Source organism: Hyla sarda, chromosome 3, assembly GCF_029499605.1.
Source record: "Hyla sarda isolate aHylSar1 chromosome 3, aHylSar1.hap1, whole genome shotgun sequence".
NCBI classification, from domain to species: domain Eukaryota; kingdom Metazoa; phylum Chordata; class Amphibia; order Anura; family Hylidae; genus Hyla; species Hyla sarda.
This window is the reverse complement of record NC_079191.1, coordinates 159,845,154-159,869,420: the sequence shown is the minus strand read 5'-3', so window position 1 is coordinate 159,869,420 and position 24,267 is coordinate 159,845,154. Positions and strand designations below refer to the sequence as shown.

General features: G+C 42.3%; 1 protein-coding gene and 1 long non-coding RNA gene across 5 annotated transcripts in view; one reads left to right on the top strand and one right to left on the bottom strand.

Moving 5' to 3' along the window:
* The first annotated feature begins 360 nt into the window (after positions 1-360).
* On the top strand, positions 361-8,490 carry LOC130361830 (uncharacterized). Its single transcript, XR_008891166.1, has 3 exons — positions 361-685; positions 4,727-4,892; positions 8,368-8,490. It is a non-coding gene; the product is annotated as an uncharacterized LOC130361830 (long non-coding RNA).
* TMEM44 (transmembrane protein 44) overlaps positions 6,776-24,267 on the bottom strand; it is an 80,970-nt gene continuing 63,478 nt past the window's right edge. For 3 of the 4 annotated variants that reach the window (XM_056565383.1, XM_056565386.1, XM_056565385.1), the window contains one exon: positions 7,616-8,542. In XM_056565383.1, coding sequence (XP_056421358.1) covers positions 8,336-8,542 — 207 coding nt within the window. In that variant the 3' untranslated portion in view covers positions 7,616-8,335. Of the gene's footprint in view, positions 6,923-7,615; positions 8,543-24,267 lie in introns of those variants that run through there. The other variant, XM_056565384.1, reaches the window with a different exon arrangement.

Below are 24,267 nucleotides of genomic sequence, written 5' to 3'. Positions count from 1 at the left end.
ATCACAGCGCTCTCTGCTGACACTACTGTCCATGTGAGGAACTGTGCAGAGCAGGAACAATTCCCCATAGCAAACCTATCCTGCTCTGGACAGTTCCTGACATGAACAGAGGTGTCAGCAGAGAGCACTGTGGACAGACAGAAAATAAATAAATATATAGAATTATAATTAAATAGAAGTAATTAGAAGTAATTTACAAATCTGTTTAACTTTCTGGCACCAGTTGATTTAAAAAACAAACCTTTGCTATGTATCTATTTGCCCACCTATCCAGTGATTTCCAGCCTGTGGCTCTCCAGCTATAACTCACAGCATGCTTTGATAGTCTGCAACTGTCATTTTATTAAAGGAGTTGTAGTCCTGCATTGCCTCACCTACCTAACTACAAACAGACTTCAGTAGGGTACTTGTTTATGCCCTCAGCCTACAGTCCTATGTAGATATTAGAGTTGAGTGAGCTTTTCAACTCGCTCGGCTGGCAGAACTTTTCAAAAAAAAGTTTGGTTTGCGGCAAACAGGAATACTGGTCAGACCTGGCTAATCGTCAGACTCTTCCTCCACCTGAGATGACCAAGAATGAGCCAACCAGTCCACAATGGCCGTATTATGCTCCAAAATCACACAACAATTGGAAGACATGCATAACTTTTGCTTGCTGATGCTGCTGTTACTACATATCACAAAGGTACAGTGGCACTATTGTTATAAAGTAGTCAGGGTCACCGGGCTGCGGTACCTCTATCACAGCGGGAGACTGAAGTTCTGAGTGTGCGGGTCTGGCGGTGCTGGGAACCAGAAAGAACTAAGTCACTAAATACAAATAGTATAGAAGAGACATGGTTACTTGCACTCACCGCTAGGCTTTAGTCAGCTGACTCTGCTTCAACTGCTCACACTGACATCACCGGTTCCAGATGTGATGCAGGGTGCTCAGAGGGGACTGACAGCTGTTTCACACTGTGCGCTTCTTCCGGCCTCAAAGAAACTCACACAGTATTACTACAACCCCCAGGCACCTGGCTGCTGCTGGTTGCTACCTGTACTGTTGCTGGTACTGCCACTAACATGCTTACTTGCAGAGGACAGGGCAGGGAGCGCTCTTTCCTCTACACCATCCTTGTGCAACCATTTCTTTACCAGATATTTTTGAGGTTATTGTTATGTTTTTAGGTGTGATTGTCAATCGTCTACTAGTCAAATGGCAAAGAAACTGCCAACTTTCATTCTTAATGCTAGAGTAATGTTAAATCCAACTAGGTTTTTAAATAAACTTAGCATAAAAGGCCTATTCATTGTTCACTCTCAATGCCAGAATTGCTGTTTATTTGTTTTTTTTTCATGAAACCCAGAAAATACAGGTAACTTGACGTAAAATGCATATTCCACAGTCACCCTCAAGTCTTTTAATGCCAATTTATGTTACACTCAGCTACATATGCTGTGTGTTTGACTAAACCCTACAAATTCAGATAACTTGGTCTCAAATGCCTATTCCAGGTTCACTCTCAACTCTTTTAATGTGAATTTATGTTAAAGGGGTACTCCGGTGGAAAACTTTTTTTTTTTAATGAATTGGTGCCAGAAAGTTAAACAGATTTGTAAATTACTTCTATTAAAAAATCTTAAAGGGGTATTCCAGGCAAAAACTTTTTTTTATATATCAACTGGCTCCAGAAAGTTAAACAGATTTGTAAATTACTTCTATTAAAAAATCTTAATCCTTCCAATAGTTATTAGCTTCTGAAGTTTTCTGTCTAACTGCTCAATGATGATGTCACGTCCCGGGAGTTGTGCATGATGGGAGAATATCCCCATAGGAGCTGGACAGCTCTCGGAACGTGAGTCATCAGAGAGCAGTTAGACAGAAAACAGCAACTAATAACTGGGGGGGGGGGGGGGGGTGGTTGTTTGGGTACAGGGACCAACCACTGCACTTGGTACCCTAGCCACTGGGGTAATGGATAGTGAGCTGCCCACTATCTTTTTTTATGGAACGTAGAATCACTGAAACTTAGTAAGATTGATACATTAACTTTTATCCATAAGAGACACAACAGGAGAAACTGACAGGTTTGTGTATCTAAATAATATTTAGTAACTACTAGTTACAGTTATTAGCAACAATATAACTAGCAACAGCTCAATGGTCCCAGCATATTAGCCCCATTATTTGTCAAACTCGCAGTCTATGGTGATATGTCATTTATGGATAGATGTTACAACTAGAGATGAGCGCACTTACAATAATTCGATTCGTCACGAACTTCTCGGCTCAGCAATTGTTGACTTTAGCCTGCATAAATTAGTTCAGCTTTCAGTTGCTCCGGTGGCTGGAGACTCTGTCCTAGGACTGTATCCACCTTTTCAAGCCAGAGCACCTGAAAGCTGAACTCATTTATGCAGGATAAGTCAGCAACTGCCGAGCCAAGAAGTTCGTGATGAATCGAATCACTGTGACTTCGCTCATCTCTAATTACAACCGTCAATACATATGATATATCTGTAAGGAATACAGTAAAGAACAGAAAAACAATGAAAATTGAGTTGCCTTGGACACACGTGGGTAAATTATTTGCCACTTTTATGAGCCGTATATCAGAAGAGCGCAGGGACATGAGCCAGATGATAAAGAATGCTGTAGATCATTGGCAGAGAGGTTCTTAGTAACAGTTTCAAAGGTTCTTGAATGTGACGATGATCCTTGCATATGTCAATGCATAACACAGCTAGGTCATGTTGTTCAGAGGTTACCTGAATCCTGGCTCAGAACATAATAGATAATTAAAATGCTCCCTGAAGATGTTTGGTCACTAATAGAGATGAGCGAACTTGCAGTAAATTCGATTCGTCACGAACTTCTCGGCTCGGCAGTTGATGACTTATCCTGCGTAAATTAGTTCAGCCTTCAGGTGCTACGGTGGGCTGGAAAAGGTGGATACATTCCTAGGAAAGAGTCTCCTAGGACTGTATCCACCTTTTCCAGCCCACCGGAGCACCTGAAAGCTGAACTAATTTATGCAGGAAAAATCATCAACTGCCGAGCCGAGAAGTTTGTGACGAATCGAATTTACTGTAAGTTCGCTCATCGCTAGTCACTAACATGAGTGAATACAAGTAGCTCTGGTATTCTGATGCTCTGTCACCTAAAAACACCTAAAGATATACAGTAGAATCTCCCAATAGCGGACACTCACGGGGAGTAAAAAAGTGTCCGCTATTGAGAGATTTCTCCTATTGGGAAAAAATCTAAATTTTCTAATTGACCGAATACTGTCCTGTACTCACTCCACAGTGTAATTACCTATAAAACCTGATAGAAAGTAATATTACAGTAGAATCTCCCAGTGCTGTTTATTTTCACCTTATCCCTCCTCCATATCATTTCATCCCCCCTTTATACCCTGTTCCACCTTACTCTCCGTGCCTTGTGCCAAATTATACCCCCTTACCCCCTGTGCCACATTATTCCCCCTTGATCCCCTGTGCCATTTCATTCCCCCTTTATTACCCACTGTGTAAATTCATCCCCCCCCCCTCTTTATAAGGTGGCACAGGGGTATAAAGGGGTAATGAAATGGCACAGGGGGTAATAAGGGGGGATGTTTTGGCACATGGGAAATAAAGTGGCACGGAGGGATCAGGGAAGGAGGGGGGTAAATGATGTGGCCGACGGGCTTACAGAAGCAGGAAACCACTGTTTAAACAGGGGTCTTCTGCTTCTGTGCTGGGGCTTCTGCAGGGGGGTGCAGTGGGGGCCTGGGGAGCCTGGGCCTTTTACTGGGGTATTGGCTGTACCCCGTGAGGGTGGCCCTGTATACAAGGTAGGGCCAGCACATAAGCCTGGTTGTCCCTAATGGGAGTTATTTGTCCCCTAATGGGAGTGTTTTGTCCCCTAATGGGAGTGATTTGTCCCCTAATGGGAGTGTTTTGTCCCCTATTGTCCCCTAATGGGAGTGATTTGTCCCCTATTGTCCCCTAATGGGAGTGTTTTGTCCCCTAATGGGAGTGATTTGTCCCCTATTGTCCCCTAATGGGAGTGTTTTGTCCCCTAATGGGAGTGTTTTATCCCCTATTGTCCCCTAATGGGAATGTTTTGTCCCCTATTGGGAGTGTTTTGTCCCCTTTCGGGTGTGTTCGCATCCGCTATTGGGAGTGTCCCATTTTCAGAGGTTGCAAATACATTAAGTCTTATGGGACTCTTCTGGCATACTTATGGGGTCTTAAAGGGAAACTGACATATGGATCAAACCCACTAACCTGAATATACAAGTGGTAAATGTGGGTAATCTTTTCTGTTGACATAGCCATATGAGGGCTTGTTTTTTGCAGGACAAGTTGTACTTTTTAATGCCTCCATTTTCGGGTTCATATATCCTATTTTTTTTTGTTGCTGGTCAAATGTGAAAAATATATGATTTTGTCATTCAGTTTTTGCATTTTGCTCTTCACCATGCAGTAAACAAAACAAAAAAATAAAAAGAAATAAAACATTATAGCTTCATTCTTTGGGTCAGTATAAATACAGCAATACCCAATTTATGTATTTTTTTTTTTTTTTTTACTACAGTGCCATAAAAGAAACAAAAATAATTTGCGTCACCCTATTACATTACATTTTTCACCGGATGACACTAATTGGGCTCATTTTTTATGAGAAAAACTTGTGGTTTTTATTGGTATCATTTTGGAATACCTTTTGATAGTTTTCTTTTCCATTTTTTTTTAGACGGATTAACAATTTCATTTTATTGGAGTTGTTATGGATGTGCCAACACCATATGTGTATTTTTTTCTGTCTACACTACACAACTGCAGCAAACAACTTTCACCTTCATGCCTGCAACCTGTCTGTATGAAGCTACAATAAAGAAGCCCCTGATTGAACATACCTGGTGAGTGTGCCGCAGTTCTCCATTGACTTATTATTTCTTCTGTTACCTGTTGATTGCACCGAAGAGGTTGTCAGGAACAGCTCCTAGGGATTGCACAGATTAGGTGTCCATATACCTAAGTCACAGAGCAGCATTGTGTTGGTGCCCAGACCATTGCCTCTTGTCTCTGTGAACTTTCACCTTCTGTCTCTTCTTCTCATGGAGTGTAGGTCAGTATTTCCCAATCAGGGAGCCTCCAGGTGTTGTAAAACTACAACTCCCAGCATGCCTGGACAGCCAAAGGCTGTCCAGGCATGCTGGGAGTTGTAGTTTTGCAACATCTGGAGGCACCCTGGATAGGAAACCACGCCTCCTCCCATAGACTTGCATTAAGGGGGCGGGCCGTGACATCATGAGGGGCGGAGCCGTGACATCACGATGCTCCGGCCCCTGTATTGCCGGTCATTACGCACAGAGCGAGTGTGCTCTGTGCAGTAATAATAGCGGGGTGCTGCAGCGGAGATCCCAGTGGTGGGAACCCCGCGATCTGACATCTTAGGGGCGAAGTACCCCTTTAAGTTTCTGTTCATTCTTTTTATTTTGGGGGGGGCGGGGAGGTTTAAAATAATAATAATAATATATATATGTTATGTATGTCAGCCCCCTCTGTATTTCACATGTGTTATTATGGGTATAGCTGGGTATAAATTGTAGAGGGGGGACCGGTTACAAATTTGGCCATTGGGACAGACAAAGTAACAAACTTAACCTACTTCTTGTTATACTATCATTTCGTGCAGGACAATTCTGTTAAATACCACCGGAAACCCCCACAAGTACTGCTGTCAAGATTGATATATAGGTTTTATTGCCACTGGAAACGCTTATCCATACAGTATGCACTTGCCTACCCTACAAAAAAAAGCTACCATATTAACATATCCTACTGGTCACAGTATTCATTACTGTATACTCGACTTACACTTGGTGACACTTTAGCACAGATTGCAAAGTGTAGTGAAATTACATAAAAGTTGTGATTTTAAGAAAAAACATGTCTGATTAGCATCTCACTGAGGGAACAGATTACACTGGGTAAGGCTGCAGAGCCGCTACCTAACACACAGTTTTTTTTCTCTCTGGAAAAAGCTTTTGAGAATAAAAATGTTAAATTATTGATGGAACCTGCAGAGTAAAAACTGCATCATAAAGTCAAAAAGAATATTGCTCAAATACACACAGGACATGATAAGTATGATAAGGGATAAGTTGGACTTAAACCATCTCAATATCCTATCAGTACCATATACTATCGGTACTGTACAAAATACAGTATATAGATGGATAAACCCTGTGTCTTTCAATACAGGATCACGATAAAAACAAGCAATCTCCAGGTAGCAGAGCGGGATCAATGGAAGCGCTGAGACCAGATAAGAAGTTAAAAGGATTTATTTCCCATAATGCAACGCGTTTCACGGTCACCCGCTTCCTCAGGCATCTGAGGAATGCCTGAGGAAGCGGGTGACCGTGAAACGCGTTGCATTATGGGAAATAAATCCTTTTAACTTCTTATCTGGTCTCAGCGCTTCCATTGATCCCGCTCTGCTACCTGGAGATTGCTTGTTTTTATCGTGATTCTATTTCAGCGGGACGAAGCTGCAGAGACCCTTTGATGATACACCTTGTTCCATTGTTGTACTTGGTTGGAGTACAACTTCATGTGGTAAGCGCAATTCACACTTAGCGTTACCAACTCACCTTTGGTGTTACACTACGGAGCGCATCCGTTTGTGCTTTTTTTATTTCAATACAGGATGACAGACATGTATGTGGTGTCCCGGTACAGAACACATACTGTCTAGATTTTGCTGCAGGTGTCTGCTCCGGCCCACATCTCCTGGGATTAGATTCTGGTTTGATTTATGTTCATTATGCCTTTGTACCAAGAATGCCTTATTATTAGGATTGCTGTACCTTTAAGTGAGACTTGCTGTCATGTGAACAGCTGTGGCCAATAGGGATCTCCTGCACTTGGTATAGTGACCTGCCTAGGAAGAGAGAGGTCAGTGTTAAGTGGAGTTGAGATAGGAGTTGGGTCAGTGTGGAGAGAAAAGTCAGTTAGTGGAGTGCTGTACAGAGTGAGGAGAACATGCCGACAGGGGCCCCATAGCACAAGTCAGGAATCAGAAGTAGAAAGCCTCCGGCAGCTCTGGTCCAAGTCCAAGCCTGGCGGTAAGCTAATTCCATGGATGTATGGTAGTGAGTCTCAAGTCAGTGTCCATGGTCTCAAATCTAAAGTCTAACATTTAATGTTAATTTAATGAAGTCAGTCAAGTTACATAAAAGTGGAGTGCACTACAAGTCCCAGTGTGCCCAGCCATTTCACTACTGACTACCTCTGCAACTCTCTGTCCTACCTTCATGTGGAAAGACTGTATTGCTATGGTTATAACATCGGCCTGCAACTTACTCCAGTAAACTCCTCAGTGGTTTTCTGTAACCTTGCATCTGGTGTCTTTATTGCCCAGCGCCTGCCCCAGGGGTGCCGCTTCACTTGGAAGTGTGGTGAGTTACACTACTGGCATCACATATTATCATCCCTCTGTTGCTGCACACCGACACTAACACTACAACACGCCATTTTAGCCCACCACATGTAGGCAGATAAACCCTGAACTTACAACATAGGATGACAGAACACATATACACAGGAAGATTCATATAGGAAATCAAATCTGGATTTTTAATTTATAGGCTGAAACAGGGGATAATTATGCAAGACATCAGACTCCAAGAAAATGAAAATGATGGTTGAAAATGAAGGGAAATTAATGCATACAAAACAAATGGCCACTATTCATTTCGAACAGTTTTCAGGAAAACACGAAGTGTAATGCAAAAAATGCTAATGCACCTGATGGTGACATCCGGCAATGTGCAACACTTAAAGGGGTACTCCGCCCCAAGATATCTTATCCCCGATCACGGGGGTCCCACCGCTGGGGACCCCCATGATCTCCCTTCTGCACCCGGTGTTCGTTTAGAGCATCGGGTGCAGCGCCGGAGGTCCGTGACTCCATGGCCATGCCCCCTCAATGCAAGTCTATGGGAGGGGGTGTGACAGTCCATAGACTTGCATTGAGGGGGCGTGGTCGTGATGTCACAAGCTTCTGTCCTGCATTGCCAGTCATCCGGCATGGAGCGAAGTTCCTTTGGCTAGGGGAGAAGATGTCTAGGGCAAAGTACCCCTTTAAATGTAAAAGCTTTTGCTGTAGATCGATAGCATAAAGTGCTGGGTTTTGTTGTCCAAAAAGGAATTTCCCAATAGATTTATCCAGTTTACATCCCAAAAGCTGTACATGTTGTGTAGTACAGAGTTATTTTATAAGTCAACGATTGACAGAGAATGGAGTCAAAACTTCCTTTTTCCTATGCATAGTCAACAAACCATTTTCTGTTTTTCAGTTCTGTTCCATTTTTGTCGAGTCTGCAGGTGTCTTCTTATAGCTTGTAATCAATTCAAGGCTTTTAAATCCTGGATAAATAGTGGATGGGAATGGTTGATCAGGACAGATGTTTATGGCTTTCAAGACGGAGCTATCATTTGGTTGGATGCTGAGAAAATCTGAATTCTTATTCCAATTTTGATCTAAATCTTCAAAGTCCCACTAAAAATAAAGAATGAATACAGACACAAATAATTTGGTATTTTGCCTTTAAAAGGACTAACACATTGATTGTTTTATTGACAAATGGACAATTTAAATATATAATTTTTTTACTTTAAAAACCTCTCCATGGTTTCATTTTAGTCTTTATGTTTTCCTCCCTCTCAAGACCTATTTCAAAGATTCACAATAACTGGTATATAATCCAATCCAGCTATTGACTAAATGGGTTAGGCCTTCCTATGATGACTTTTCACATTATATAGTGTAACTACAGTCACTGATAAAATGGGTAGTCAGTGGTTGTATATGCCCTCTGGTGGAAACAAGTAGAAAACAAATGTTTTCAAACCAACTGGTGCTAGAAAGTTAAACAGCTTTGTAAATTACTTATATTAAAAAATCTTAATCCTTCCAGCACTTATCAGCTGCTGTATAAAACAGAAATTTGTGAATTTATTTTCTGTCTGACAACAGTGCTCTCTGCTGACACCTGTGTCCGTGTCAGGAACTGTCCAGAATTAGAATAATATCCCTATAGAAAACCTCTCCTACTCTGGACAGTTCCTGACACGGACAGAGGTGTTAGCAGAGAGCACTGTTGACACATTTCTCTGTAGTATATCTGAAGTATGCAGCAGCTGATAAGTACTGGAAGGATTAAGATTTTTAAATATAAGTGATTTAGAAATCTGTTTAACTTTCTTGCACCAGTTGATTTGAAAAAAAAAAATAATAATAATAATTCCACCGGAATTTCTCTTTAATAGGAGTTCAATTGGATAAAATATACATTGCCTTGCTCCTATGGATATGGTATTATTATTTCTTGATAATTAGATTATTAGCAATAAATTAGTTACAAAAAGAATGGCTAACAAAGAAGGTATGAAATATGCATGGACAAATGCTGGGCAATTCTTCAAACAATTTCCACCCAGTAATACCCCTGGAGGCAAATAACAGAGCCAGTAGCATTACTTTACTCTATGCAGGGATCCTTTTCAAGAATCGTGAATGGCTTTCATTCTTCCCAGACCATGCAAAGCTATGGACCATGCTAATTAATGGGCTCAGTTATTAACACCATAAAATAATTGTAAGTGATGGCTTGTCTGGGGATGAGCTTTTCATTGTAAAAGTCTCCTACAAGTGGCATCTCCTAAAAATATAGTATCAGGAAGGTGTGATTTTGTGTATTTAGGAAGGTTCTGTCATGGAAACCCCTTATAACACAGGAGGGGAACCTTTTAAAAAATTTTTGCTAAGGGCTATTTGGATATTTCTAAGATCATTCACAAGCCAAACAAAATTATCAATGTCAAAATTAATTAACTATATTTGGTCAAACATTTAAATTAACCGACCCTTAATGTGATGGTTGGAACTGCTTTTCTTTTTCAAATTTGTTGGGTACCAAAAAAAAAAAAATACAAAAATAAAAATAAAAAAAAGAATGCAGTAGGGATGGAAAAATTTATTTAACAAAATTTATTTTTTTATAACAAAATTGTTATAAATTTTTAATAAAGTGTGTGTGTGTGTCACTTTTTATCTCTCTATTTTTTCTTTTTTACTTTTTTTTAGGTAGTACTACTACTCCCAGCATGGATCATACTGTTCCATGATGGGAGTAGTAGTACCTGTACTAATAGACAGATCGCCCCGGTGTCACTCCTGACACCCGATGCGATCGTTCATAATATTGCAGAGATGTGGAGCTGCTCTCTACAGCGCTCGCATCTCTGCTCTGTACTCCGGCCAGTAATATGAATAGAACATAACTCATTCATATTTTCCACCCAGAATGGGGATTGGCCGGATGGTTGTAGCCAATCACAGTTCTCAGAGGGAAATAATCAGTGATGTTCTTTCTATTCACATCACTGAAATATATCCCCCAGCTCCTGCATGTTGTTATCCTCCTGTTCCATTCAGTGAACACAGGCAAAGCAGGGGGAGGGGAGATGAGGAGACGTGTACATCCTCTCTCCCCTGCTCAGTCTTCTTTCTCACATGCAGACCTGTGTCCTACAAAAGGCAGAACAGGGAGAGGGGAGATGAGGGGGGCTTGTACCTCCTCTCTCCCCCTGCTCTGCCTTCGCAGGGGAGGAGCGGAGGTAAGTCTGCAGGAGGCACAAATTTCCATCTCACACTGGCCGGAGTATAGTGCAGAGATGCGGAGTGCAAAGATGTGGAGTGCAGGAGAAAGCCACTCCGCATCTCTGCAATAGAAAGGATGATCGCAGTGGGTGTCAGTAGTAATACCCACTGTGATCTGTCCTTTAACTGCAGGTACTACTACTCCCAATATGGAGCACACACCCTTAAGGACACAGCTCATTTTCACCTTAAGGACTGAGCCCTTTTTCGCAATTCTGACCACTGTCACTTTATGCATTAATAACTCCGAGATGGTTTTACCGATTATTCTGATTCTGAGATTGTTTTTTCATGACATATTCTACTTTATGTTAGTAGTAAATTTTCGTCGTTACTTGCATCCTTTCTTGGTGAAAAATCCCAAAATTTCATAAAAATTTTGAAAATTTAGCATTTTTCTAACTTTGAAGCTCTCTGCTTTTAAGGAAAATTGATATTCCAAATACATTTTATATTGATTCACAAATACAATAGGTCTACTTAATGTTGGCATCATAAAATGGACATATTTGTACTTTTTGAAAAAATGAGAGGGCTTCAAAGTAGAGCAGCAATTTTTAAAATTTTCATGAAAATTGCAAAATCTGAAGGGACAGATGTTACAGAACTACAACTCCCAGCATGCCTGGGCAGTCTAGGCATGCTGAGAGTTGTAGTTTGGCAACATCTGGAGGGCTACCGTTTGGGCACCACTGTAATAGTGGTTTCCACACTGTGACCCTACAGATGTTGCAAAACTACAACTCCCAGCATGCCCAGACAGCCTTTGGCAACCACTAGAAGGGCAGCAGTAAAGATCGCTTTTCTGCCACCTTCCTTTAAACCCCCCCACCGTCGCCTCCCTACCTGCGCCGCTGATCTCCGCTGTCTCCACCGATGATCGCCAGTCCCCACGACATCTTCTTCACAGGTACCGGCCGCCATCTTCTCCCCCCATTCTGCCCGACATCCAGAACTCATTTCTGACTAATGGCGGGGATAGGAGGAGATCGCAGCACTGCAACCTCGCTCATATCCCTCAAGATGATCGGGGCTGTCACTGACAGCTCCGATCATCCCTATTTTCCGGATGATCGGGTCACCAGAGACCCGATCAGCCCGGAATAGGAGAAGATCACATGTCTGAAATGACATGCGATTTTCTCTGATCGCCGACATGGGGGGGGGGGGGGATATCGGTGTGCCAGGATGCCTGCTGAATGATTTCATCCTGCAGGCATCCCCGTACGGTCCCCAACCAGCTAGCGGTGGGGACCAGAATTCCCACGGGCGTATACATATGCCCTACGTCCTTAAGGACTCGGGATGCAGGGCCCTGCGTCCTTAACATGTTAGTATTTTTTTTTTAATGGTACCCTACGAAATTTTCATAAAAAAGGTATCTCCATCACTTTTTTGGATCGCTAAAGGCCAAAAAGAATAAAAACCGCCAGCAAAAAACGCCAAAGTTAAAACCAACATGGTGTTTTTGCGCTCCCCTAGACTTCTATGGGGGAAAAACGCAACGATTTCTGTGCAAAAAACGCCAAACTAGGTTTTGTTGGTGTTTTGAAAAACCAGCGTCTGAGCCCAAAATTGCTGAAAAACGCCAAAAGGATAAAAAAAAAAAAAAAAAAGCCAAACTGAAAAACGCCAAGTGGTTCTGGCATTTTGCAGTTTACTATTGACTTGCAGCTAACATCTGGACGCGGCGTTTTCTCGCTGAAAAAAACGCAGCGCGGTAAACACAATATGGTATTCTGATTTCATAAAGGGGTTTCCTCTGTTTATAATCCTCATCTATTGGTCATACTGGAGATCAATAACAAAAAGGGTCCCTGGAGGACCAGGGAGTAGGCTGTTGATGGACACTGTATAATGATTCCCCCAAATCTTACAGCTGATTGCTGTCCTCCATCAGGAGGACACTTTGTGTTCAGCGTATTGTCAAGGGACCCACAATGAAGAGCTCTTAAGATCCAGCTACCATTATCTTGGTTCTTTACTATTAAAAAAACAAAAACATCTAGTCAGAGAGGTGGGAGACCAGCAGGATTGGTTGATTATTGGACACAATAATAAGGAGCGCATGCTAGGTTAAATAAAATGTTGGTTTTGCTTATTTAAAATATGTACAGTGTACATAAGCAGCATTATTGTTTGTTTTAATTTTCTCCCTCTTGAATCCTGATCACTCTTTTCCCCACCTGAAGCCAACTTCTCATGGATCCAGCTGCACTGGGGCTGCTGCATGCAAATATAACAAAACACATACGTCCTTCCCCCCCCCCCCCCCCCACACGGAATCCCAGACCGTGAAATATATAATATCTACTACCCAGTATATCATATTTATGGGTTGATGAATAATGCAGGGACAAGCCGCTCGGATACACTTACGAAGGATAAAATAAAAAGGATACAGTGACCTCTAGTGGCACATATGACCATTTAACAAGCTAGATTGAATATCACGAGAAAAGCAACACAACTGGAGCAAAACAGATAGAAGTGTGGGTCCAAGCAGACAAGTTTTCCATCCCAGGTCAAAGACTGTTAACAGCTAATCATTCCAAAAATAATCCTGCAGCATTCATTGCAGAAATGAACATTCACATTTCACTCTTAAGTTGTAATGACCTATACACATTGGCCCTCATTTACTTAGAAAATCGGGTTGTAAGTCTATGTTGCTTTCTTACCCGATTGCTTTTTTCCCCTGGTATTTATTATTATGTCGCATCCTGTTTGTCGCATGTGCGTCTTTTTGGCTTGGTTTCCAACTCCTGAGTTGTCGGGAAAAAATCCACAACAATTAAACAAATTCGGGTTGGAAAGCTTTATAAATACGTGGTAAAGCTCAGAAATGTCAGGTTACGCCCCTTTTTCGGGTTTGGGAGAATCCACATCGGGTCTGTCGGGAAAAAATGTTGCATCGTGTCGCAGACTGGCGTACGATGCCTGCGACATGTCGCAGACAAAGATGTGACAAAAAAAACCTGACAAAACAAGTCGGGTTTAGAATAGTAAATGAGGGCCATTGTCTTTGGTGGTAGAGTACAGGCAATCTCCAATAATCATTGGCGAGGTTCGTAGTCAGGGGCAACAGCAGAAGGTCTGGGTACACAGGCTTGGGAGCACACTATAACGCTTTCACAGGGCACAAGGCAACAAGATCCGGCAATGACGGGAAGGGGAAGTGTGTATTTATGTGCGCTGGCCCTTTAAATCTTAGAACGTCGGCGCGCGCGCGCACCCTAGGGAGCGGGTCCGCGTGCGCCGGGACAAGACAACCACAGGAGGAGGAGGGTGAGTAGAACGGGGCGCGATCCGCGAGTGGGTCTGACCCGCCACGCGGATCGCGTCCCCGCCGGCATGAACACAGCAGCGCTCGCGGTCAGAGACCGGAGCGCTGCTGTTAGCATAACGCCGCGAGTGCTCCGGGGAAGCCGCAGGACCCGGAGCGCTCGTCGTTACATGCGTCTTTTTGGCTTGGTTTCAGACTCCTCTGAGTTGTCGGGAAAAAAGCAACAATAATTGAGCAAATTCGGGTTGGAAAGCTTTATAAATACGTGGTAAAGCTCATAAATGTCAGGTTACGCCCCTTTTTCGGGTTTGGGAGAATCCACATCGGGTCCGTCAGGAAAAAATGTTGCATCGTGTTGCAGACTGGCGCACGATGTCTGCGACATGTCGCAGACAAAGATGCGACAAAAAAAAAAAAACAGACAAAACAAGTCGGGTTTAGAATAGTAAATGAGGGCCATTGTGCGGCTATATGTGCGGTAATGTGTGTTCTTGGAGGATACCAGTTATCATCTTAATAGAAATACATTTAAAGAATAACTCACCTGTGAACAACTTACCAGTGTTTATAGTATTTGGCACATATTATTATCATTTTAATATTTTAAAATGCGTTTTTGTGGTTCTGAATGAATCATGGAAGGCAGCGGTGCACTAATGGTTAAAGAAACCTGTTCTATACTCCGCTAAACGTGCACCTGGACAGAGGGGGAGGAGGCCTCGCCCATTCCTGGAGGAGGTGACCCCCCCCCCCCCCTCTGAAGCCTTTAAAAAGATTCATTCTACATGTAAATGTTGTATGTCTACGGCCCTCTGGTGGGCTGAAAAGCGTCACCTGTGACTACTTTGTCTTCTGTACCCATGGTGTATATGTATGAATAAAGAAATCCATTTTTATACGGGAGCAGTGCTGGACATCAGTTTTTTCTCTATTGCAACTACTTGGGTACGGTCCGTACCAGTACGTGCGCAGCAGGACGTAGGAGGAGAACTGAACACTTTCTGCACAGCTTCAGAAAAGAACGTAATGTTATTCACCCATGTCACAAGATGGAAAGTTTTAGCCTCATACATAAGTGATCAGGTGAAAGTTATGTATTCAATTCACCCAAATACAATACCCTTTGTCACTGAAGTAAGGAAAATGATCTTAAACTTGACTCCCCAAGGTTTTCAACTCAAGGAAGAACTTCTATTATTACTCCTGGGCTTGGACGACCTCCCCAAAGTCATTCAGACTCCAATTGCCCATATTTGCTTATCATATCAAATTCTATTAGCCTCTAAATGGAAAACTAAGGAGATTCCCCATATTAATGAGCTAACAAACACGATATTACAACATTATTATTATGAACTAATAATTTTTAGACAAAGGGGAAAAAGAGAACAATCTATCTCCCTTTGGGAATCCTGGATCAAACATTATAAACCCCCATAGACCCTTAAATACATAAAAGAACCTTTATTTGCAAATAATTCCATGTCCCCCTTTTACACTGGAAAGTGATAACCTTGTGACCTTGATCATTGACGTTCACATTTGGTAGACATACATCCATTTTGGTAAAGTAATATTTTCCTGCAGAATATGTAGAGACACACTCATTTATTGTTTTGATTATTTTATCGTTACCACTGTCTTGTTCTTACTTTACCTGAGGCGTCCTATTTGGACCCAATTACTCTTTCTGTTGTAGGATTTGTGGCATTGTCTGGAAAGACGAACAAATACTTCTAATTCTAGAATTGTTTTCCCATTCCTATGTAATGCTTAACTTGCCTACGACTAACCTTATTGTAGGTTATTTCTCATGTTCAAAATTAATAAAAATATTGTTAAACACCCAGATACAATAAGTTAGCAAACAATCAAACATGCTAACAAGCGTAATCCATAAGGGAAATACATCCATTGTATTATATTGGATTATCAAGTGCATAGTGTCATTTACACACATTTTCAATATCTTGGAGTAATATCTAGTCAATAGTAACATCTCTACTATTGATAGATAGATTATGGTGAAAGAAGACGGTGAAAGAAGACCTCCCAAATTTGCATTGAAAGTGGTGTTCTATGGGGTGATCTTCTCAAGAAATGGGCCACTATGGACATAATATGTTTGACTAAAAAAATCCATCATGGTTCCCGCTAAGTGTGTATGGAGTGGCTTGACTTGAGCCAGGCATGCCAATCGTTGCGGTCAAGTATTAAAGGGGTATTCCAGGAATTTTTTTTATTTGACTATGCTACAGGGGCTGTAAAGTTGGTGTAGTTCATAATATAGTGTCTGTACCTGTGTGTGATGGTTTTCTCACAATTCTTCTGTGATTTTCACCCCAATATTTATTTTTAACAGCATACAATATTACTCGCGTCTCGGGATTTCCCAGGTTGCAGTGCGTCAAGACCTGATATCACTAGTCAGGTGATCAGAGGGAGCCTGTCCTGCTTCAATTTAGCAACAGCTGTAGACCCCCTTTTAGGCCCCCTGGTTAGAAAACATTTTGTTTCAATGGGTGGGGTAGCTGATGTGTGGGAGGAAGGAAAGTGACCTCATACTTGCAAGCATGGAACTGTGGGATGTGTAGTTTAGAGAACAAAATCCAACAGAAAATATCCAGTTCTGGCAGGTATGTACTAAAATCACCTTATGGTGGATAACCCCTTTAACACTTTAAATGTCGCTGTCACAGGCTGGTGCAAGGATTTTTTGCCAACCTAGGCGAAAGCCAATTTTGCCGCCTCTTGACCCTGCCCATTGGCTCCGCCCTTTGACCCTTTACTACTGAGGTGACACACTGTAGCAAACCTCCTCCTCATGGGGTAGATCTATGGAGGCACGTGTGATGTCAGGACCAGCCTGTCTGACCTGGGAGGTGGCACTACGCTCCTCCAGCAGGCTAAGGAATGCAGATTAATGCAGATTATTATGGTATGGAGGGGGGGGGGGCAGGGGGCTATGGGGCTGCGACTGTGGTGCTGGCTAGGCAGGTGCTTTGGATGCTGGCTGGCTACTAACTTTCTTGCCATGGGCAGAGTGGTGCCCCCATCAAGAGGGCGCCCTGGGCGGCTGTCTATTTTGCCTATCAGCAGAACCAGCCCTGCCGCTGTCAGAGTTTCACATTTAAATTTAAATTTGTTCTGAATGCTTGGAGCGGGCAGCGGAGGTCGTGATGTCATGGCCATGCCCACTCCCAAAGTCTTGCATTAAGGGGCGTGGTATGATGTCACAAGGGGGTGTGGCAAGACGTCACGATCCCTGCCACCCTCGCCCAGCATTCTAAACGAACGCTGGGTGCTGCACAGAGATAGAGATCCTTTGGATAGGGGATAAGATGTCTAGGGGCAGAGTACCCCTTTAAATGCATGCATGTTATAGGCATGTTATATGTTGGTAGAGCAGTGGGTAAATTCTCCTGACCATGTTGCTATTTCAGACAGACTTGGAAATTTTTAGTAACGCCTTCAGAGCCTCCATGGCTGCCGATGCTGAAGTGTTAACCCTTATATAAATTAACCCAATGCATTTCTGGGCAAATTCCCCGACAGTATGACCACAACCTGCTCTAGTGACCCCATGCCTTCACACCTCATCCAGTCTCTTTCTCCTGCTATCAGCTGTCACCTAACTAAAATCTTTAAGTTCTCCCTCACTTCTGGGGTCTGTCCCTCCTCCTTCAAACACTCTATCACAACCCCACTATTGAAAAAAACCATCTCTGGACCCGTCCTGTGCAGCCAACTATCGACCCGTCTCAAATCTCCCCTTTATCTCCAAACTCCTGGAACGCTTGGTCTACTCCCGCCTTATCCGCTATCTCTTAGAGAACTCTCTCCTTGACCCCTTACAGTCTGGTTTCCGCTCCCTTCACTCCACAGAAACGGCCCTAACCAAAGTCACTAACGATCTTCTGACGGCCAAATCAAATGGCAATTTCTCTTTACTGATTCTCTTGGACCTGTCTGCGGCTTTTGACACTGTGGATCACCAACTCCTCCTCAGTAGTCTCCGCTCCATCGGTCTCAAGGACTCTGCTCTCGCCTGGTTTTCCTCCTATCTTTCTGGCCGCTCCTTTAGCGTGTCGTTTTCTGGCTCTACTTCTTCTCCTCTTCCCCTTGCTGTCGGGGTTCCCCAGGGATCGGTCCTGGGTCCTCTACTCTTTTCACTCTACACATCCCCCATTGGAAAAACAATCAGTAGATTCGGTTTCCAGTACCACCTCTACGCTGATGACACCCACCTCTATACCTCCTGCGCCAACATCACCCCTGCACTCCTACAGAATACCAGTGACTGTCTCTCTGCCGTCTCAGACATCATGTCCTCTTTATATCTGAAACTAAATCTTTCTCAAACAGAACTTCTTGTTTTTTCTCCATCAACTGATACTGTACCTAACCCTGACATTTCCATCTCGGTATGTGGTACTACCATAACTCCCGGGCAGCAGGCTCGCTGTCTTGGAGTTATACTTGACTCTGATCTGTCTTTCACTCCCCATATTCAGTCTCTTTCACGTTCTTGTCACCTGCATCTCAAAAACATTTCAAGAATCCGCCCGTTTCTCACTACTGAAACTGCTAAAACTCTCATTATTGCTTTGATTCACTTCTGCCTCGACTACTGTAACTCTTTACTAATAGGCCTTCCTTTTTCCAAACTCTCTCCTCTCCAGTCCATCCTTAATGCCGCAGCCAGACTCCTCTTCCTCTCCAGCCGCTACACCGACGCCTCCTCCCTGTGCCAGTCACTACACTGGTTACCAATTCAGTCCAGAATACAGTACAAAATCCTCAGTCTCACACACAAAGCTCACCACAATGCTGCACCTCCCTACATCTCCTCTCTCATCTCTGTCTTCCATCCTACACGTTCTCTCCGATCTGCTAATGACCTCACACTAACATCTTCTATAATCCGAACTTCTCACTCCCGTCTCCAAGACTTCACTCGTGCTGCACCGATTCTCTGGAATGCTATCCCTCAATCCCTCAGACTCAACAACAACATCCATAGTTTCAAACGTGGCCTAAAAACACATCTCTTCAGACAGGCCTATAACAATCTCTAATTGGCCCCAACATATCCCCACACCATTTGTTTGATTAGTTATTGTGTAATTTTATGTCTGATACTTGTCTTTGTTTGTACCCCATAATTGTAAGCGCTGCGGAATCTGTAGGCGCTATATAAATAAATAAAAATGTTCGGAATTTAAAGTGCACGGTGCAGCAGAATCCCGTTAAAAACAATGGTCACGAAATTCCATCATGTAATCGCCTATATAAGTTAACCCCTTCCATAATGGAATTTCAAATCACCCCTTTTCCTTTTTTTCAAATACATTTTTTTTTTTTTTAAACACAAAAACATATTTGGTATCCAAACTATTTAAACATAACATTAATAACCCTGCACTGTTTATGGCATAAACATATTAAACGGTATATGGCATAAACACCGGGTACACGGAAAAATAAAACAGCCCAGTATACGGAAAAAAAATTCCGGCCGGAAGAAGCACGCATTCACGTGTGAAATTGCCGACGTGGCCTCTGAGCGCCACTACATCTGCGCTGATGCTGTGATCCAGCTCCCCGTACACTAGACTTCTACACCGAACTGTCTCCATTGAGCGGTGAGTGCACGTACGTGCCTTCTTTTGTGTCTATACTTGATACTCCAATCTTTCTATGTGCACCCCGCAGGAGACGACTAGTTAAGTTGCCGATACCCAGCTGCTCCATAATTAAGGTGAAGTTGCCTTTTGTGTGCCCTCTCCCTTCTTGTCTCATCACTATTTTAATTTACAAATCTGTTTAACTTTCTGGCACCAGTTGATTTAAAAAAAAAAAAAAAAGTTTTCCACGGGAGAACCCCTTTAAAGAGGCACTGACAGTATGAAAAACTTTTTAAAAGTTGTACTACTACTGAGAAGATTACTTTAAATATACATTTATAAAAAAAAAATTTAAAAAAAATTAATATTACTTAAAAAGAAAAAATTGAAATAGCTGCCACTAGGGGGTCATCTATCATTATGCAGACAGACCTCTCTGTATTTTGCAGCATACTGAATACTGGCCGTCAAGTGTGTTGGTATCCAGTATAGGAGATCACCACTGCAGCCTTCAGCTGTTCCTAAACTACAACTACTATAATGGGAGTTGTAGTTTTGCAACAGCTGGGGGTACAATATTTGTAAAACTCCGTTTTAGAGCTGTCTATTCTTCAGCTGTGTGCCTCCAGCTCTTGCAAAACTACAACTTCCAGCATACCCACACATCCTTTGTCTGTAGTTTTGCAACAGCTAAATGCAACATTGCTCTAACACAGTGCTTTACAAACACTTCAGCTCCAGCTATTGCAAAACTACAACTCCCAGCATGCTTGAACAGCCAAAGCTTTCTCTGTCTCCTGAATGACAAAGAATCTGATCAGACATTCAGGAGTCTGTGAAAGCCGAATTTTAACAATTGGGACCTATGGATGGAGGGTTAAAGGGGTATTCCAGGCAAAAACTTTTTTTTATATATCAACTGGCTCCGGAAAGTTAAACAGATTTGTAATTACTTCTATTAAAAAATCTTAATCCTTCCAATAGTTATTAGCTTCTGAAGTTGAGTTGCTGTTTTCTGTCTGTCTAACTGCTTTCTGATGACTAACGTCCCGGGAGCTGTCCAGCTCCTATGGGGATATTTTCCCATCATGCAAGGGATATTTTCCCATCATGCACAGCTCCCGGGATGTGACATCATCATTGAGCAGTTAGACAGAAAACTTCAGAAGCTAATAACTATTGGAAGGATTAAGATTTTTTAATAGAAGTAATTTACAAATCTGTTTAACTTTCCGGAGCCAGTTGATATATATAAAAAAAAGTTTTTGCCTGAAATACCCCTTTAACCTCTTAAGGACCCATGACGTATGCGTACGTCATGAGTCCCGGTCCTGCGATATAACGCGGGGTCACACGGTGACCCCGCATCATATCGCGGCGGGCCCGGTGTCATAGTGAAGCCGGGACCCGCCTCTAATAGCGCGCGGCACTGATCGCTGTGCCACGTGCTATTAACCCTTTAGCCGCGCGCTCAAAGCTGAGCCGCGCAGGTAAAAACGAAAGTAAAAGTGCCCGGCTTGCTCAGGGAGCTGTTCGGGATCGCCGCGGTATAATCGCGGCATCCCGAACAGCTGTAGCACAGGAGGAGGTCTTCTTACCTTCTCCTGTGCTGTCCGATCGCTGAATGAATGCTTCAAGCCTGAGATCCAGGCTTGAGCATTCAATCGCCGAAAACACTGATTGATCCATTCCTATGGAGATGGATCAATCAGTGTAAAAGATCAGTACATGCAATGTTATAGCCCCCTATAGGAGCTATAATATGGCATAAGAAAAGTGTAAAAAAATCATTAACCCTTTCAATTATCCCTTCCCCTAATAAAAGTTTGAATCACCCGGTATTTCCAAAAATAAAAAAAACATTATGTAAATAATAATAAAAATAAACATATGTGGTATCGCCGCGTGCGGAAATGTCCGAATTATAAAAATATGCCGCTTTTTAAACCGCTCATTCAATGGCGTACGCGCAAAAAAAATTCCAAAGTCCAAAATAGCGCATTTTTGATCACTTTTTATACCACAAAAAAGTGAATAAAAAGTGATCAAAAAGTCTGATCAGAACAAAAATGGTACCGCTAAAACTTCAGATGACGGCGCAAAAAATGAGTCCTCAAAGCGCCCTGAACACAGAAAAATAAAAAAGTTATAGGGGTCAAAAGATTACCATTTTAAACGTATAAATTTTCCTGCATGTATTCATGGATTTTTTTCGGAAGTGATACAAATTCAAACCTATACAAGTAGGGTATAATTTTAACCGTATGGACCTACAGAATAAAGATAAGGTATAATTTTTGACAAAAAATGTACTGCGTAAAAACAGAAGCCCCCAAAACTTACAAAATAGTGCTTTTTCATCAATTTTGTCGCACATTGATTTTTTTTCCCGTTTCACCGTAGATTTTTGGGTAAAATGACTAATGTCATTACAAAGTAGAATTAGTGCCGCAAAAATTAAGCCAATATGTATAATTTTAGGTGAAATTTTTTAAGAGTTATGATTTTTTAAAGTTAAGGAGGAAAAATTGAAAATGAAAAAACGTAAAAAGCCTGGGTCCTTAAGGGGTTAATTTCAAGACTTTATTTACAATTGATCACTTACGTGATCACTAATACCCTATTTTTCCCATCCATTAACTAAGAGTTAAAACATAACTTTTAATCTTATTTGCCTACAAATGGAATTAAAATTCAACATGTGGTCTCTATGTCACTGTATAGTATTCCCTACTACATGTATCTACATGCTAGTATAATGTCCTGATGCTTGCAGCTGCAGTCTGCTATTAGTGCGGTTTTCAAACAAATATGATTGCATATTTTAAAATCATATACACATCGCCCCCCCAATGTTTCACCACCAACAGGTGGCTTTCTCAAGGGTTTAGGACAAATGGCCTTTTGTCCTAAACCCTTGAGAAAGCCACCTGTTGGTGGTGAAACGTTGGGGGGGGGCAATGTGTATATGATTTTAAAATAACAACAGTGCGGTTTTCAAACAAATATGATTGTCTAATAGCGGACTGCAGCTGCAAGCAACAGGACATTATACTAGCATGTAGATACATGTAGTAGGGAATTCTATACAGTGACATGGAGACCGCATGTTGAATTTTAATTCCATTTATAGGCAAATAAGAATAAAAGTAATGTTTTAACTCTTAGTTAATGGATGGGAAAAATAGGGTATTAGTGATCACGTAAGTGATCAATTGTGAAAGCCGAATGACACACATAGTGACAACTATGTTGATTAGCATCCAGCGTTACTAGGAACAGAAAGAAAATATATGCATGAAAACTACTGTGCAGTGATTTGCAGACTGCCAGGCTGCTCCCAGACTCAGAGCAGATGAGTCATCCACAGTGAGGGGGAGAGACGGACACCCCCCTCCACAAGACAAGATAACAAAGCAAGTGAGCAAGATATAAATGCTATTTGTTGGGGATATATAGGTCCTAGACACATAAAAATTATATGTACATGATCAAGATTAGTTACTGAGTAACATAATATTTATTTTTTGACAATTACAGGTACACTTTAAGGGGTTCCATTTTTCTGAAACAAAACAAATACAGCCCTCACAATCAGGCATGAAAGCACAAAATAAATCCTGCCTGTCCAACTCTGCCTATATATAAAACTTATTTTATCACAAGTTCACAAAACAACATAAAATGTAGAAAAAAAGTGAAAGGGTCTGAAGACTTTACAAATGCATTGTATGTATGCCTGGCTAGAACTAGAGCTAGGAGAGAGGTTTCCTACACTCTCATTATATCACACTAAATGCAATGGACAAAAACAGTTTTACTAGTTAACTCACACACTGACTTATGCAAGTAAAAAAGTGTTTCTCGGCCACACAACAACTTCACAGATATAGCAGAAACTCTGATATTGGGACAAAAGTAATATCCACATAAATGCCAGGCCTGAGGTTTCCCAGCACAACACTGCTCAAAGCATCACACTGACTCCACTAGCTTTCCCCCCCCCCCCCCCCATAAGTCATCCTGGTAACATCTTTTCCCCAGGCATGCAATCCACATGCACTACCACATGATTTAAAAACAAACATCATTCATCAGATCAAACCCCCATTTTTCATTGCTTTTTGGTACAGTTCGGCAGCCCACATGTCTGTTGTAATCTGTGGCAATACAGTCCCATACACAGCAAGCTGCAATGCGTTCCGATACCTCCTTGCACCCATCTAGTGTTAATGCCACTGTGGTGGCCCAGTATGGGATGGTGTTTCCCCGTACAATTCTCCTGCCCTGTCAGGCAGAGTCCCTTTATGTCCCCAGGGCTCCCCTGCAGTGTTATTCCCTATGTACATATGTTATACGTTAACCTCTTAAGGACCCATGACGTCATGGTCTTTTCCTGGTCTCCGCCGCTCACCTGGCAGAAATCGGAAGCGGATCCCTGCTGAAATCCTTCAGCAGGGATCCAGGGCAAACGCCGAGGGGGGCCATGTAGGCCCTGGTACTTACCTCGTCCCTGAAGACCCGGTTCCCGGCGAGGAAGATGGCGGCGGCGGCGACAGGTGAGTAGATCTTCAGCCGCGGTCGGGCCCTTTACAGCAATGCACGTCGCCGTAAAGCGACATGCAGTGCTGTAATGGGACCCTGTATAC